The sequence below is a fragment of the Podarcis filfolensis genome (genome assembly GCF_964270895.1).
Source record: "Podarcis filfolensis genome assembly, chromosome: 7".
Lineage (NCBI taxonomy): Eukaryota > Metazoa > Chordata > Lepidosauria > Squamata > Lacertidae > Podarcis > Podarcis filfolensis.
The window spans coordinates 41,978,970-41,994,324 of record NC_139603.1 but is presented as its reverse complement, the minus strand read 5'-3'; the positions used below and the strand labels follow the sequence as shown (position 1 = coordinate 41,994,324).

At 42.5% G+C, this 15,355-nt stretch overlaps 2 protein-coding genes across 8 annotated transcripts in view; one reads left to right on the top strand and one right to left on the bottom strand.

Annotated features, from left to right (window-relative positions):
• The window catches only part of LDLRAD4 (low density lipoprotein receptor class A domain containing 4), a 279,454-nt gene that overhangs the window by 35,948 nt on the left and 228,151 nt on the right, over positions 1–15,355 (top strand). The window lies entirely within an intron of this gene.
• LOC310767380 (uncharacterized protein) overlaps positions 1–15,355 on the bottom strand; it is a gene marked incomplete at its 3' end in the record, with an annotated part of 52,864 nt that overhangs the window by 5,090 nt on the left and 32,419 nt on the right. The window contains exons 3-4 of the mRNA XM_083624250.1: positions 7,536–7,617; positions 354–526 (exon numbers count right to left, since the gene is read on the bottom strand). Of these exons, the coding sequence (XP_083480376.1) occupies positions 354–526; positions 7,536–7,617 (255 nt within the window). The remainder of the gene's footprint in view (positions 1–353; positions 527–7,535; positions 7,618–15,355) is intronic.

Sequence of the window (15,355 nt, the reverse complement as noted above, 5' to 3'; positions counted from 1 at the left end):
GGGAAACGACTATGCTAGGGTGATTTAGAGCTAAATCTAATGTGCAACCATGTACAAACCCAGAACTAGCAGCTTTTGTGTCACAGGAAGCCTTCAGCTTTAGCTTCCCGAACCTCTTAAAAAACATATTCCAGGCACAAAACAGTGGCACCTCCAGTCTGAAGAGTGAACAGGCGGCTGAGACCATTATTGGGGAGTGCCACAGTGTCTGGGCTTATGGGGGGTGGGAGTTCAGCATCATAGAGGCCGAAATCTTCCCTCCTGCATCCTCGAATAATACAGAAAGATGATTCAGGAATTTATTCTGATAAGCAGGGGCTGAGCCAGGTTAGCTCCACCTGCCCTTTGCTTACCCCATTTTCTCTTCTTCAAGGCTCTGAGCTGTGGCTTCTCCAGAGGTACTTTGCAATATATGTTGCCGCCTGTCTCGTTGCTTTCTCTGTGGCTTCCCTGGCCAAGATGCAGCTGCAGCAGCCTCTGCCCACCCAGTCTCTAGCTTTGTCCTTGGGTCCAGCTGGCTCCAACACTGGTGCAAAAAAGAAAGGGAAAGGAAAAAGGGAGAATGGGCTCTGATGTTACTTGATGCAAATGCAGAGGTTCAGCACAGATGGGCAGGGAGTGAACAGAATGTTTTGCTTTACTTTGTCAAATTGGTTTTTGAGTTGGTCAGCTTTCAAGTAGGGTGCTTTTGAATTTAAGAACTTTCAAGTTTTTCAAGGTCGGGAACAGGAAGGTTTTTGTTTTACTCCAAAATGTGTTAAGCGTCAGTAAAGTTTTGCATCTGTGAGCACTGAAGACTGTTCCCCTTTTTGTTTTGCTCATTTCAGGCACTTCCCCTCCTCTTTTGGTGCTTCTGTCTCACTCATGAAACCACCTCAGCTTCTTGCTCGGTTTCAAACACTTGGGGTTGCAGCAACTGCTGCACTTCTGTTTGTCCAACAAACTTCCAGGTGTGCAACAGAACTTCTCTTTCTTCTTCTGATGCCTGTGACCCTCCCATTGTGTATCCTCAACATCTGCTTCAGAGGGTTGGGGGACCCTTTGGAGCAGATTTTGGGGTGGAGCTATATGAGGGAGGACAAGGAGAGGAATTCCCATTGCATGAGTGAAAATTGCATTGTGCAGCAGCCATTGGATACGTCCCTCCATCCTTTTCTTCCCTTCCCTTTATCTATGGCATCTACTGACTCCACCCACTTCTGCCAAGCACAGCTCATAGGAAGCAAGGATTTAATCTACATTTTCTTGGACTTTAATAAACTGTGACTGAAATCTGGAAGAGCAAATGAGGTAGCAGGAAAATTGAGTGGAGGTGAGAAAATCTTTGCTATCCCCTGAAGTCATCTTTGGTGCACAGTGCATCTGTGAGACAGATTGCCCTCTGGCAGGATTCTGATGAGGAAACAGGATTTGTGATGGGTGGTGAACCTGTTCCATACTGAGTACCTTGTGACTTCCAAGAGAACTATATAACTGTTTCCTGCACACTCTATGCCAAACTGTGGCCCTCTAGCTTCATTCAGCTGGTCCACAGCATGTTAGAATTATACAATATAAGAAATAAAAGAAGCAGTAAAAATACAATTAAAAGTCACACATACAGCATCTAGCATAGTGCATTTCAATTGCTATAACAGGCAGAAAACCCAGCAATTTCCAAGTGGTCCATGGGAGCAAAAGTTTGGGAAACACTGCTCTATGCAGCTGCCCACTGGGTAGGAACTCAAGTTGCTTAACTCTATTGCATGGCATGTCCTTGCATGAGTCTGCATCCTCAGACCGTATGTTTGCAGACCACTTGTTTGAAAGCTCCTACTTTTATGAATATGGAATATGAGAGGCTGTCCTTAACCAATTCTGCATTCTCACTACTGCCTTTTGACCTCTAATGCTTAATGTCTTCGGATTACTGAATTTAGCTAAAATTGAGCAGAGGGGAGTTATATTCTTGATAAATATAATGTTTCCAAACTAAGCTATCTTTAATGACAAGTGTCCTTTTAAGATGACCTATGATTACAACCCACGGTTTTGCTGTCATTTAAGCTAGAGGGGACATGTGTTGCTGTCTTGCTCAATTGATGGGATTGGATAGATGACTGAGTGATGAGACCGCGGGCCGGGTCTTTAGCTTGTCATCTTGTCTGTAATTCAGTATGACAGCATGCATGCAAGGCCAGTAGATTTCTTCCATCGTCCTTATGCTTCGAGACAGAGCTCTCTGTGTGCTTTGGTGCTCTACATATTCTAGCTAGCTGAAACTTCCATGCATAGAAGTGTTTTCTCATTAACCATAAAGCCTTGGCAAGTTGTTTAGTATGGCTCATTTCTTGGTGAATTTCTCCTGTTCTGCTATGACATACAAACTAATGTTCATTTTGAACCAAGTTATCAAGCTACTGCCTGCTGTATCTTAGTGTTTAACATGTTACGTATGCCCTTTTCCATTTCTCTCATTCAGGTGGTCTCTTTCCTCCTTTCAATCTTCCATTATCAAAACAGCTAGGAATTGCTAGGAATTATGGGATGTTTCAAGGAGCATAATATAGCTAGTTGTCAGTAAGGAATTCTAAGCACCTTTATACCTTGACTTGGTAGGTCAAGCCCTTCTGTTATTTTGTGGGTTTTTAGCTAAACGAATTAGTACAATTATTTTCTCTCTCAAATTTTGGTGGATGAAAGGCTGTTGGAAAAAATGGGAGGAAATTGCCTGGTAGAGACAGAGAATAAAACAGCTGAACTAATCTTAGGTGTTAATTAGAATATTAACAATTCAAATATAATTTCTCTCTCTCCCTCTTTCTAAAAGATTAGCTGTTCTTTTCATTACTGGGTTGTTTTTTAACACAAGCAAATAAGTGTTTCGTTTTTTGAAAGATGAAGCATCCTCCGTGCAGTCAGGTTTTCTAATGTACTAGTCTATTTGAATTTTTATTTCTGTTAATCTGCATGGATCATGATATATTAACACACATAAAGGAAATTACCATAATATTTAAAAATCTGACCACATATATTATGCATATATGTTGAAAAATATATAGCATTTGTTCTGAAAGTATCTCGTGGAAAGAGCATAGAGATCGGGCAGCGGGTGGGACAAGGAGATCGGGTGGGCGGCTGGGATGGTGAGGGTGTGTGTGTCCTGCTTTGCCCTCCCAAAATGTTGAAGGGTATGATGTGTAACTTAATATACAATGCCCTGCAAAGGCATTGCTCCACAGCTTCAGTAAGATCTTATAAGGACTTTCTTTCTTCATGCCACTTCAGTTGTTAGGGGTCTCTAACCGGAGTACGGGTGGAGAACATGTTGCCCTCCCAGATGTTTCTGGGCCCCTGGGATAGCTCAGTTGGCAGCGCATGAGACTCTTAATCTCAGGGTCGTGGGTTTGAGCCCCATGATGGGCAAAAGTTTCCTGCGTTGCAGGGGGTTGGTCTAGATGACCCTCGTGGTTCCTTTCAACTCTACAATTCTATGATCACTGTGATTGCAACTCGCAGCTCCCATCATCCCTGACCAGTGGAAATTGGAGTCCAGCAATGTATGGAGGGCCACTGGTTCCCCACCCCTACTCCAGGCAGACATTTCTCTCTGCTTCTGGCATCATCCAAAATTACTACAGGATACTTGGAGGCTGTGTCCAGCATCTGAGCAGTTTTTACTTATTAAGCAATTCAGGAGCCAAGTTTGTGGCTTGGAAGTATTTTCACGAGGACTTAAGCGAAAAGGTTACTAAGAGCAAATTAATTTTAAAAAATAACTGTGAGCTCCTGTTATTAGGAGCATTGAACTGGCAGCCAAAGTTTGACAACAGTTTCTCCACCTTAATCAGTGGGCCTTTCTTGGGGTGGCCTTAATTTTTATTTTTAACACTTGGATTTTGTTCCCAATGACTGAACTTCTTTTCTGCCAGCGTGTTACCCTTTGTTTTGAATAAGAAATTTATTGTGCAGAATGAATGTTGGAATGGGACAAGGGATTTGGTCTTTTCCTTGTATTTTTTCTTCTTCCCCTGATTGAAATTGGTTCCGCAAAACGGAAATTTGCCAAGCAAATCTGTTTACAGAACACTCTGCTTCTTAATATAACGAAAGCAACCAGAAGGAGGAAAATGCTGCAAAGCATCAAATAAAGAGCTGTTTTAATGGGGCAGTGACATTTTGCAGAATTTTCCCTTTTGTATTAGTTTCCTGCCCGTTAGCTATGTCAGCATAAGAATTTTCTTGCTGTGTTGCTGGGAATGCGAATAAAATAACTGTGCCCAACTTGCTCCTGATATGTCATAGCCATGATTTCTGTCTCAAACCATAGCATGAAAATCACTTGCATGCATAGTTTGAATGCTTTGTCTGCCACATAAAATAAAGGCTTGTTTTCCCCCTAGAAGAATGCAATGACCTCTAGAGGGAGCCATCTGTCTAAGTCGCCTTGCTAATGTTTTTTTTCTGTCTCCCATAAGTGGCCCTGTAATGGCAAAATTTGGCAACACTGGATCTGTAGCTATACTGTTAGCTCTGATATGTGGATCTTTGTAGACTGACCTCCGGCAGAAGAAAGGGAAAGAATAGACCAACGGTAGCCGTGAATAATTTGTTGTGTGCCTGTAGCCACAGTCAGCAGATGATGTTTTATTCCATAATAAAATGCACACTTCTGGGGCATATTTGCAGTAACTACTAACCACAGTGACAGACACTCTGTATTTATTGTTTTGATGTCACATTCTTTTGTGCTACACACCCAGATAATACTTTTCTAAAGATCATGAGTATGTTGACAAAATGTGCAACATTGGGTTAAAAAATTAGACTGCAGAGTAAATTATTCTGGGAACTTTGCCCATTCTCTCCCAACCCCCACTTTACAAGGTGGAATTCATTGCACTATAGTCTAAAATAATTTGCAATCAAGATATGAAGAAAATTCCTTTATAAAAATGCTGGGTTGACATTAATGTAATTTTTCCATTGGAGCCATGAAAGACACTTAAATGAGAAAGACTTGTATAATGAATAACTGTAACTAGCTTTACGGATCATAATTGCAATAGTTTGTTTACATTTTGTGTATTTTTCCCTTTCTCTCTTGGGAAAAAAGTTTCCAAAAAGTAACTTCTTTTTTGTGCTGTTTATAGATTTATTTTTCCAAAACAATGCTATAGTTTTTGCTATTTAGATGTAGCAAGAGAATATTATTTCATGAATGAAAGCTTTAAAATAACATGAAACATTTCTGTGATTTTTTGCTTACTGAACAGTTTTTTTTCCAGTTTATGTACCCAACTGCTGCCCCACTTTTTGGGTACAGAACATTTATTCTGACTGTTCTCTACACACATTTTTTTGCATCCAAATACCTTCAAAAGGAAAGAGTCACCCACAGAGTAAAATAATTTTGAGGGGTGGGATGGGGATCCATATTTATTATTTTGCAAGGCACAAAGGCTGTCTGTTTTTAGCTGGGAGACCAAAAAATGATGCATGCCAAACCACAACCCTAATTGACCTTTTAAAAATTCATTTTACTCCAGGCACCCCCCCTACCCAAAATCACGAGAAAAATGAATTTTTTTATAAATGATGATTATCAGTGGGATAATTCTCAGACTACTGCTATGTATGAGCTACCTGTGAATGATGGATTAATAATTCTTGAAGCATTGGCCCCCAAACTCTTATGCCTGTAACATTTATATAAGGGTGTGAAAGAAGAAAAAATCTGAAAAAACTACATTTTCATGTCTTGAATTGCTAATAAGCTGGACATCCTTAGTAGTCTAATGAATAAATGTAATAGTTTCAAATTCATACATGCCAATTAAATAAAAATGAGTGTTCAGGATGGAGTGCGGAAGCACTCAGTCAAGCATACCTGTTTAGAGTTTCCCTTCATTCTTGGTTTCTATAACTGTTGCAATAAACCCAGAGCTGGAATTATCCAGGGGAAGATGGAATTTTTATGTTTTAAAATTAAAGCTCTTTGGGATAGAAGAAAGATAGCTTTGCCCCTCATGAAATGAGATGACAAGTTGGCATATCTATAGTATTTGCAGGGTACGAAGTGTTTTACAAATCTTATTTAATTAATGTCATAACACTCCTAACATTGTTTAGACTTGTGATTTGCCCAAGGCCATCCAGTGAGCATTAGACAGGCCTGCGTGAGAGTTTCAGATTTGGATGCTCACACTGCTAATGTTTGGTCTGACGGTTGCTGATGCAGCTATTCCTTGCAGTGGCAGCTAGTCAGAATGGGAATTAATAGCTGTATGAAGATGTGGTCAGCCAGTTGTCGTCTTTAACAAAAAGCTTGGTTTAATTGGAACTCAGCATGTGCCCCAGAAATATGTTCTCTTTTGGCTTTGCTTCAGGCAATGAACACGGCACTATTGCCAAGGAAACTGGAGAAAACAACAATGGTTTAAGCTCAGTTTGGAGCTGGAATGGTTTAAGCCAGGCATAGGTAAACTCCGGCCCTCCAGATGGTTGGGACTACAGTTCCCATAATCCCTGACAACTGGTCCTGTTAGCTAGGGATGATGGGAATTGTAGTCCCAAACATCTGGAAGGCCAGAGTTTGCCTATGCCTGGTTTAAGCCAAACTTCCGACCATAGCAACAACCTTCATATATGGACCCCACTAAGTGCAAAAAATGATAATTCCCTGGAACTTTTACCATATCAAATGCAAGTGCACTTCCTTATTTAGCTATTCATTAACTCTGGGAAAGTAACAGTGAGGCTTCCTCCAGCAAGCGGCTTCTACCAGTAGCTGAATTAAGTCTAAATGTACTTTTCCAGGGAAATATCTGCACCTTTCCTTGGGGAGGGGGCACCTGAATATGAGTTCTGATTGGCTAGAGTCCCCAAGTGACCTTCCTGTTCCACTTCAGCAGAAAAATTAGTTGGTTATACCTGCTGACACTTCACTAACCGTGTCCTTTGTCACATAGTGTACTTTCTGTCCAGCACTGTCCTTAATTGCAAAGTCAGTTGCAGCCTGTGGGAAAAATGATGCTCTACCTAAAAACATGGAGCAACACTGTTCTTATCCCAGCACAGGGCAACCATGGTTTTATTTCCCACCAGTTGACACCCCAAACTATGGCAGATCTGGCTACCAATCCTTCCTCAGACAGTATAATAAATAAACTTGAATGTTTTGTTCTTTAAATTACACTGCCGGCTTTAAAACTTGTTAATAAATTCTTCTCCTTTGTGCACAATTAATATTACAGTAGTGGGCTTTAGACATGGAATGAACATATATATGGATTTAGAGATATAGAGATAGATATCGATAAAGCCTACTTATAATTTATATCATTAGACATTATCAGCGTTTCAGTAGTTCCTTGAATTGTGTACTGTCTCTTTAAGGAAACTGTTACATCCTCAAATAAGTTCATTTCCCTACTTAAAACTCATCATTTTCCTAACGTCACCCCTGCTCTCAATCTGGTTAAGTACCAGCTCTGGGCAAGGACTCGCTGGAAGTAAACATGGTTGAATGGAGTTTCTTAGCTATTACTCACCATCAGCTTCTTGTGATGGATGCTTTTTTTCTCTGGAAAGCTTGCTTCAGCTTCCCTTGAAGTCTTCCTTTTCATTAGGGACCTGTGGACCAGGACACAGCAAGAAGGAGTCATGGTGTCCTCTTCTGATGTCTTCTTCCTTCTTAAGGCCAACTGCATAATACTGTCACACTGACCAGAAACTGGATAACCACCTCTGAAGTCTTCTCATAACTTGTGCCTCTGCCTTAAGTGGTATAAGTTAATAATCACCTCTTCACCTCCTTCCTAGCACTAGACCATACCACCCCTGGAAAGGGCTGAGTTTTTACCTCTAGATCTGCCTGCTCTTTGGCCTTTCTAAACTAATGGGGGCAAATAGAACATCCTTAAATGGCCTCCAAAGCTTCACCTTTTGAATCCTCTAGTCTACTGTACTGTATAAGGTAGCAGGCCTAGTTTGGATGTCTCTGTAGCTTCATACAATTATGGCCCCATTTAACCTCTTCCTGTTATTTATAAGCACAACAGTATTGGCTTTTAAAACACGGTATTATTGCACACAGCTATTCTAATGCATAGGAAACAGGTCCAACTTCCTGCATCTGCAAAGAGTTGGGCTAGATGAACTTCCAACTATATGGAAGTTGGCTATTAAGAATCCTTGGTTTCTGACTGTGTGGTTGCCATGTTACCCTAAATTATATTTAGATGGCTAAGTGGCTACTTGTGTGTTCCTCTCCTTGGAGGAAAAAAAAGGGAAAGGCCATGTGCAAAGGAAGTGGGAGAGAATTAGCCTGAGGATTTGGATTGGATTTGGATTGTAGTCCATAGATCTTGTTGCAGACATAAAGATCACATGAAAATAAAATACTTAAAACAGAATGTGATGTGCATATTTGCCAGGCTAAATGAGTCCACATGGGTGACTTCCATTCCATGCAACTACACAATATTCACCGTGCTTTTATTTTGTTTTTCTGTTAGAAAATAGTGCTTCAGTGGGTACTGGCAGAGGTTGATGTCGTTTTACAAAAGCCAGCTACTGCCCTGTGGAAGCTGTTGCCGGTGCTCTTGCTTGGAAAGACCAAGTGCCCCCAAATCTAAACTGGTCTCCTGCATTGGTAACATGTTGTATTAACAGCAGATTCATTTATTTCCTAATTAACAAAAAGTGTTCTTTTTATTTAAGCCATCTGGCTGGAGAGCATGTTGTTTAGCTGCTTGCCATTACAGATTGGAGCTACATGGGGAGAAAGATGTCTCAGTTCTCGTTTTGGCTTGTGTCTGGTTTGATGTCGTAGGTGCACTATTGCACATGCTCGTCACTGCAGCCTTCATTCCTCACTGACTGCAAAAAAGTGTGTTAAAATATTTCTTTTTACCAACAAAACAGGTATTGTTTTGACAGCCTATTTCATGCCACTCCGTCAGTTGCAATTCAGACTTGCGGTTCTCTTTACACAACAATGAAAGAACCTGGAGCCAAGCTCTTTAGATGACCCTCCTCTGTAGGGGCTTGCCAAGAATTTTAAAATAGCCCCATGGTGGTCTCTTGGCTCATCTTCATTAGTGATGATGTACTTGTGTGGATTCAGTGCTGTAACATGAAAGGTCTACTGCTTTTTACCGATCCATCTTCTCTGCGGTTCCCTTCTGTTTCTCACTGTGCATGTAACCTTTCCCTGGTCTTTCCTAGCTGTGCTGTCTCACATCTCCATTCTGTCTTGAAGTGGAATTCTGCCTGACCTCTAAATTTTCTCTTTCCTGTGCAGCTTTCATTGTTTCTCCACCTCTGCTATATGAGTATTAGTCCATAAATTATCATTTTCAACAGATATGAAATTCTACATTCCCATAATATCAAAGATCTTCTAGCCTTTGCTATAATCTTCTACTGATATTACTCGTCTTGACCTCCAGGAATATATTAATAAGAATATATTCTTGCCTTACAGGCCAGTCTTCACCTTAGTTATTCAGGCTGATAAAAGGCATGCAATTGGATAGCTTCCACAGCTAAAACAGTAGCAAGCAAAATTGTTCTCTGTAGTCTAGCATTGGCCAACATTATACTCCAGAATTGCAGAAGACAGTATTGGGCCCTGAATTGTTTCTTTGACACATTAGTACTTCACTACACATGCAGGTTGACTTGGGAACAGTCTGACTCGAGACCACAGTGGGGAAAACACATGATTTGTATCCAGAAGGTCGCCGGTTCATCCCCTCCCATCTCCAGCTAGTGGTTGGAAAGACTCCTGTCTAAAACTGGAGAACCTTGGCCACTCAGTGTAGACAACACTGATGTAGGTGGATTAATAGTCTGACCCTGTATAAGGCAGCTTCCTACCAGTAGAGAGTACTTTTCCTCAGATGACTGAATCATCAAGATAGCCTCATGCATTTGGGAATGGAGGCATAGTTATGGACCATCTGGATTCTAAGCATACCTCCCTCCACCTTGCAATCCAAGGCCCACTGTCTAGATGTGATGGTGAAAGAAACAGGTTTCAGTGTGGAGTGTGAAATTGGAGCTGGCAAGGAAACTGGAACAACTAATTGCATGGATGCAATAGATGTTAGGGGTGCTCCACTGAACATAGCCTCCTCAGATGTAGTTTGGCTTAAAACAGGGATGGGGAAACCATGGCACTCCTGTCGTTGTTGGACTCTAGTTTACCTTTGTGCCAGCCAGCATGACCAGTTGTGACTGTGGTACAGCTAGTGCCTACCCTTTTAGATCCCAGCAAAAGACCTGGTTATTAGCCCAGGCTTCTAGTGGAAATACTTACATTTTTATTTCACTGCTTTTGACTTACCTGCCTTGCTTTTTGTAACAGCATTGTGAATTTGAAGTGGTTTTAATTGTAACTCACTCTAAAATGGTTGTTCAATGAAGAGTAGGTAAGGAATGTTTTAAATTTTATAAAAAACATACATTTTAAAAAATGGTGAGGGATGATGAGAGTTGTGATCCAACAACATCCAAGCTCATTAACTGATTCATGTTAGAGAGGCTCTCATGTTTAGAACTATACATTTGTAAGGTAAGCTTTGGCTCAGAGAAGAAGTCTGCTCTCTTAACCATGCTTAAGTAGATTGGGAGTGCATCATGGATTCCCATGCTGCCCTCACTCTCCTCTTTTTAATTTTAACTCTGGTCTAGAGTTATATCTGCACAGTGGTTAACACTTTTATCAAGGTTTGCAACTCTTATTCAAACTTGGTTTGAAGCACTAATTTAAATTTCTAGGAAAGGTTGTGCTCAACAGGTCACGCCTTATATTTATTAAAATGTTTATGTTATTCAAATATACCTAACAGTTTTCCAGTTGGACTTTGTGGAGAAGCACCAGTTTTCAGGTTGGCTTACAGGTTAGCCATGTTGTTGTCTGGTGACCATAATATTACTCAGCAGAGATGTAGACAGGCAAGTTGACTTAGCAGGGTGTCAAGATGGGCATTTCAGCATGGAATCAAATGCATACAAAGCTTCATACTGTTACGAAAAAGGAGCAATGCTGCTGAGTGCTCCAGATGGCTGGAAAGCCAAACAGGATGTTGATGTTTTGGGACTGTACCGTGGGAAGAAGGGACAGTCTATTATGTGCACTGAGCACCGGATGTTAGCTCAGAGTGTCACATGACCCTGTACTGGAAGTACATGGGTGGAGTTATTCTCTCTCTGCAGCTGGGTATCAGAGAGTGCAGACATGTTGTTCTCTGCACTGAGGAAAGACAGAAATAAAGGCATGTAAATACATTTCTGTCTGTCTCTTTCCCCTCCCTGGGGATGGCAGGGAGTGAGGGAGGAGGAGTGGCTGTGTTCTCTCACGTTTGAAGAAGGATCGGCCGATAAAGACCTCGCCTTGTCTTGCCGGGAGTCGCTGACGGGGGAGGCCAACAAGGAATCAAGCCGGGCACCCGGAGAGTGCCAAATGCCTCTGAATCGAAGGCTTGAATCAACATATGGTAGCAAACGCTGCTGGTTATCTGATCCATGGGAATCAGCATGAGAGGTGAGAGGTTGATGGATCGTGTGCCATCCTCTGCACCAAGGAAAGAAGATAACGTCTGCATTGCAGCCAGAAGCTGAACAGACGGAAGGACACCAAGAGGGGGTGTTTTCCAAGCAACGGAGCCCCAAAAGGTATGCTGAATATTGGGCTAAAAGTGTGAATGCAGAATGATTTATTCTCTGGTTCACGAGAGAGCTGCGTTTGGAAAAACAAGCTCTGAAAGAAAGGCTTGCATACCAGAAATTCCTGTGGTGAGATAAGGATTCCCGTCCCGGGGAAGGTTGCTAAGCAACGACAGTCAGTAAGTGGAAAACTACTGACACCTGGGGCTGGCTCAGTCAGAGCCGGGAAAGCGAAAGTTGTTTTGACTTTGAGACAGCTTGGAGTTTGCCTGCCTGAGAAAGCAGGCTTGAGAGAGAAAGTACAGACTTGAGTTCAGCATGGATGCCAAGAAGGGGGGAGTGCCCCTGAGTGCCGTGGTTCAGGATGAACACAGCCGGCATGCTGCACTGGAAGTAAAGGACAGGGGGAGGGAGGAACGGAGTTCTAATTCCCCCACCGATGAGGCTACTGGAAAGGATGTTGTAGCTTTGAACGTTGTACAGTGCTACAATTGTGGACAGGCTGGGCATCTTCAGCGGAACTGTAAGAAGCCACGTCAGCCAAAAGGAGCGAAGGGCCGCTCAGCAAAGCCTGAGGCGTCAGGCAAAGGTCATACCAAGCCTATGGTGGAACCTGCAAGGGCTTTGATGGCGAAAGGAACCACGCCAGATGTTGGGAACGCGTTTATTATCGATACTGCAGCGACGGTTCATATGTCCCCACACAGAGGACTCTTTTCGACGTTTAAGAAGCAAAGCTTCGCTGTGGAACAAGCCAACGGTCAGAAGCTGGAAGCGACCGGGATTGGATCTGTGTATCTTAAGAGTCTGAACTTGACAATAAACAATGTTTACTTGGTTCCTGAACTGAAGTTCAATCTGCTGAGTGTTTCGCAGATTGCAAAGAAAGGACTGAGACTGTCCTATGATGATAAGAGCTGCGAGATCTTCAAAGATGGAGAGTTATATCTTTCTGCCAGACAGAAAGGTGGACTGTATTTGTTGGACTTTGAGCAAAGTGATTACATGGAATGTAATTCTGAGTCTAACTTGATTTCTCTTGCAGGTGTGACCAAAACGAGCGCCAAGAAGGTGGCCAGGGTCGACAGAGCGTTTCAGCGGGTGTATGCTGATGTGATTGGTCCTCTAGAACCATCTAGAGGCAATGCAAGATTTTATCTTGTGTGTGTGGATCATTTCTCTAACTTTGTCTGGGTTTATGTGTTAAAGAAACCACAGGAAGCCTTAGAAAGGTTTCAGGAGTTTTGTGACAAAGTTAAAGATATGCATGATGCTAACATTGATTGTCTTTTGACAGATAAGAAGCAGGTTTTTCTTTTACAGGATTTCCAGAGGTTCCTGCAGAAGAAGGGGATCAGACACAAGGTTGCTGTTTCAGCGGAAGCGTGGAACAGGGGTGTCTGTGTAAAAGTGAACAAAGAATTGCAAAAGGGGATGAATGCGCAATTGCTTAGTTCACATCTGCCACATGAGTTCTGGGCGGAGTCACTCATGTTGTTTTGTCATGCATGGGTGAGAAAGGTTTCGAAAGAGTTGGGAAGTTCTCCTTTTGAGAAACTGTTCCGGAGAAAACCTTCTGTTGCCCATTTCAAGGTTTTTGGGTCTCATGTGAGGACAGAAGCTCCAGGTGGAGTAAAGAATGCCAGAGGCATTTTTGTGGGATATGAAAAGGGTCTCTACAGAGTAATTTTGTCTGAATCTGGTCAGGTGATTCTCACAAAATTTCTAGAGAGTGCTCCTGAAAAGGAGAGAGTGATAGTACACACATTTCCCACAGAGGACGATTCAGATGATGATGATGATTTCACAGAGTACAGTGGTACTGAGAGCGACAGTGATAGCTCAGAGAGCTCTGTTGTCACAGTCATTGAGAGGAAATCTCACACAATGGATAGACCTTCACAGGTGAAGGATGAACCACTGTTTACTGTTGGAACTGGTTCTCCTAAGAGTCCTGAGACAGAACCAGTGAGCAGAGAGGATCAGCACCTCATACGCAGGTCTGAGAGAGTCACAAAGGGTGAACCACCCAAAAGGTACTCAGAAGAGTATGCTAACTTAGCTGTTGCATGTGTTGCTGTAGTACACAACCGAGGACAGGTTGGAGCTGTGTCTAAGTCAGAGACAAAGACACAACAGAGAGTTGCTAGCCAAGGTAATGCAGATGCACTCATTCCTTGGAAGCCAGACAACCAGAGAGGTACACTGGGGAAACCAGTGGCGGGTAGTTCCAAGGGTGGAACTGAAACAACAGGGGAGTGTTATGTGTATAACAACTGTTTGTTTTCTTCTCTGGATCACGCTATGCATGCCGCAACACGCATTGATTCTTTTGGGGGAGGTTGTTACGAAAAAGGAGCAATGCTGCTGAGTGCTCCAGATGGCTGGAAAGCCAAACAGGATGTTGATGTTTTGGGACTGTACCGTGGGAAGAAGGGACAGTCTATTATGTGCACTGAGCACCGGATGTTAGCTCAGAGTGTCACATGACCCTGTACTGGAAGTACATGGGTGGAGTTATTCTCTCTCTGCAGCTGGGTATCAGAGAGTGCAGACATGTTGTTCTTTGCACTGAGGAAAGACAGAAATAAAGGCATGTAAATACATTTCTGTCTGTCTCTTTCCCCTCCCTGGGGATGGCAGGGAGTGAGGGAGGAGGAGTGGCTGTGTTCTCTCACGTTTGAAGAAGGATCGGCCGATAAAGACCTCGCCTTGTCTTGCCGGGAGTCGCTGACGGGGGAGGCCAACAAGGAATCAAGCCGGGCACCCGGAGAGTGCCAAATGCCTCTGAATCGAAGGCTTGAATCAACACATACAACTGTACTGCAACATAAATTTTATGCAGCAGCAAGATCATTAACTATTCTCTAAAACTCTATGGGAAATCTTGCTGTTACGAAAAATTAGAATAAAATAACCCATATCACCAACTAATAAGATACCCATATGTCATTTTTTAAATATAAAAACCCCAACACAGTCTTTAAAACTTTAAACCGAATATGAATTTGTACCAGAGATGAGGGCAAGCACGAAGACCAGCATTTTTGAGGTTTGATGCTGTACTTTCAAAGCAACCACGATTACACTCCTCTGCTGAAAAGTGTGCCTTCTCTTTTGCCTCTACTACTTTCACATCAAATCTCAGGAATGATGCCATCGCTCCAGGTCAAAGGAAAAGCAGAACCAGCTGCCTTAAGCCAAACAAAGAGCAGGTTTGCTGTCCTCCCTGCTGTTTTGGCTTGAGCTCTTCAGACTGGAAAATTCAGAAGCATGATCTCTCAAGCTTTGTAAATGCCAAAGCCATCTAAGAGGAAAATAGGACAAGGCTACCCCCAGGCAAGTTTGTACAGAAATCCGCTGGCTGCAAGGAAGATTTACGGTAAACATCGCATAGGATGGAACTGCTCCATCGAAATTATTCCACAAGAACAATCCTGAAGGAGTATATATAGGCAGATTAAAAAAAGAAACATCTGGGAAATATGGTAGAAGGCAAAGGAAGACTCAACAGATGAGGTATTGCCTTTTCAACAGGGACCACAAGATGGCCATCAACAACAAAGCTGTCTAAACAATATTGGCTCGGCCTTGGAAGGTGATTTCATGTTGACAAGGCACACCAAAGGAGAAAGCACATGGGGTGTGCTTCACATGCTGCTCTGTAAATGGAAAAAAGAGAAAGCCTGGCCTTCAC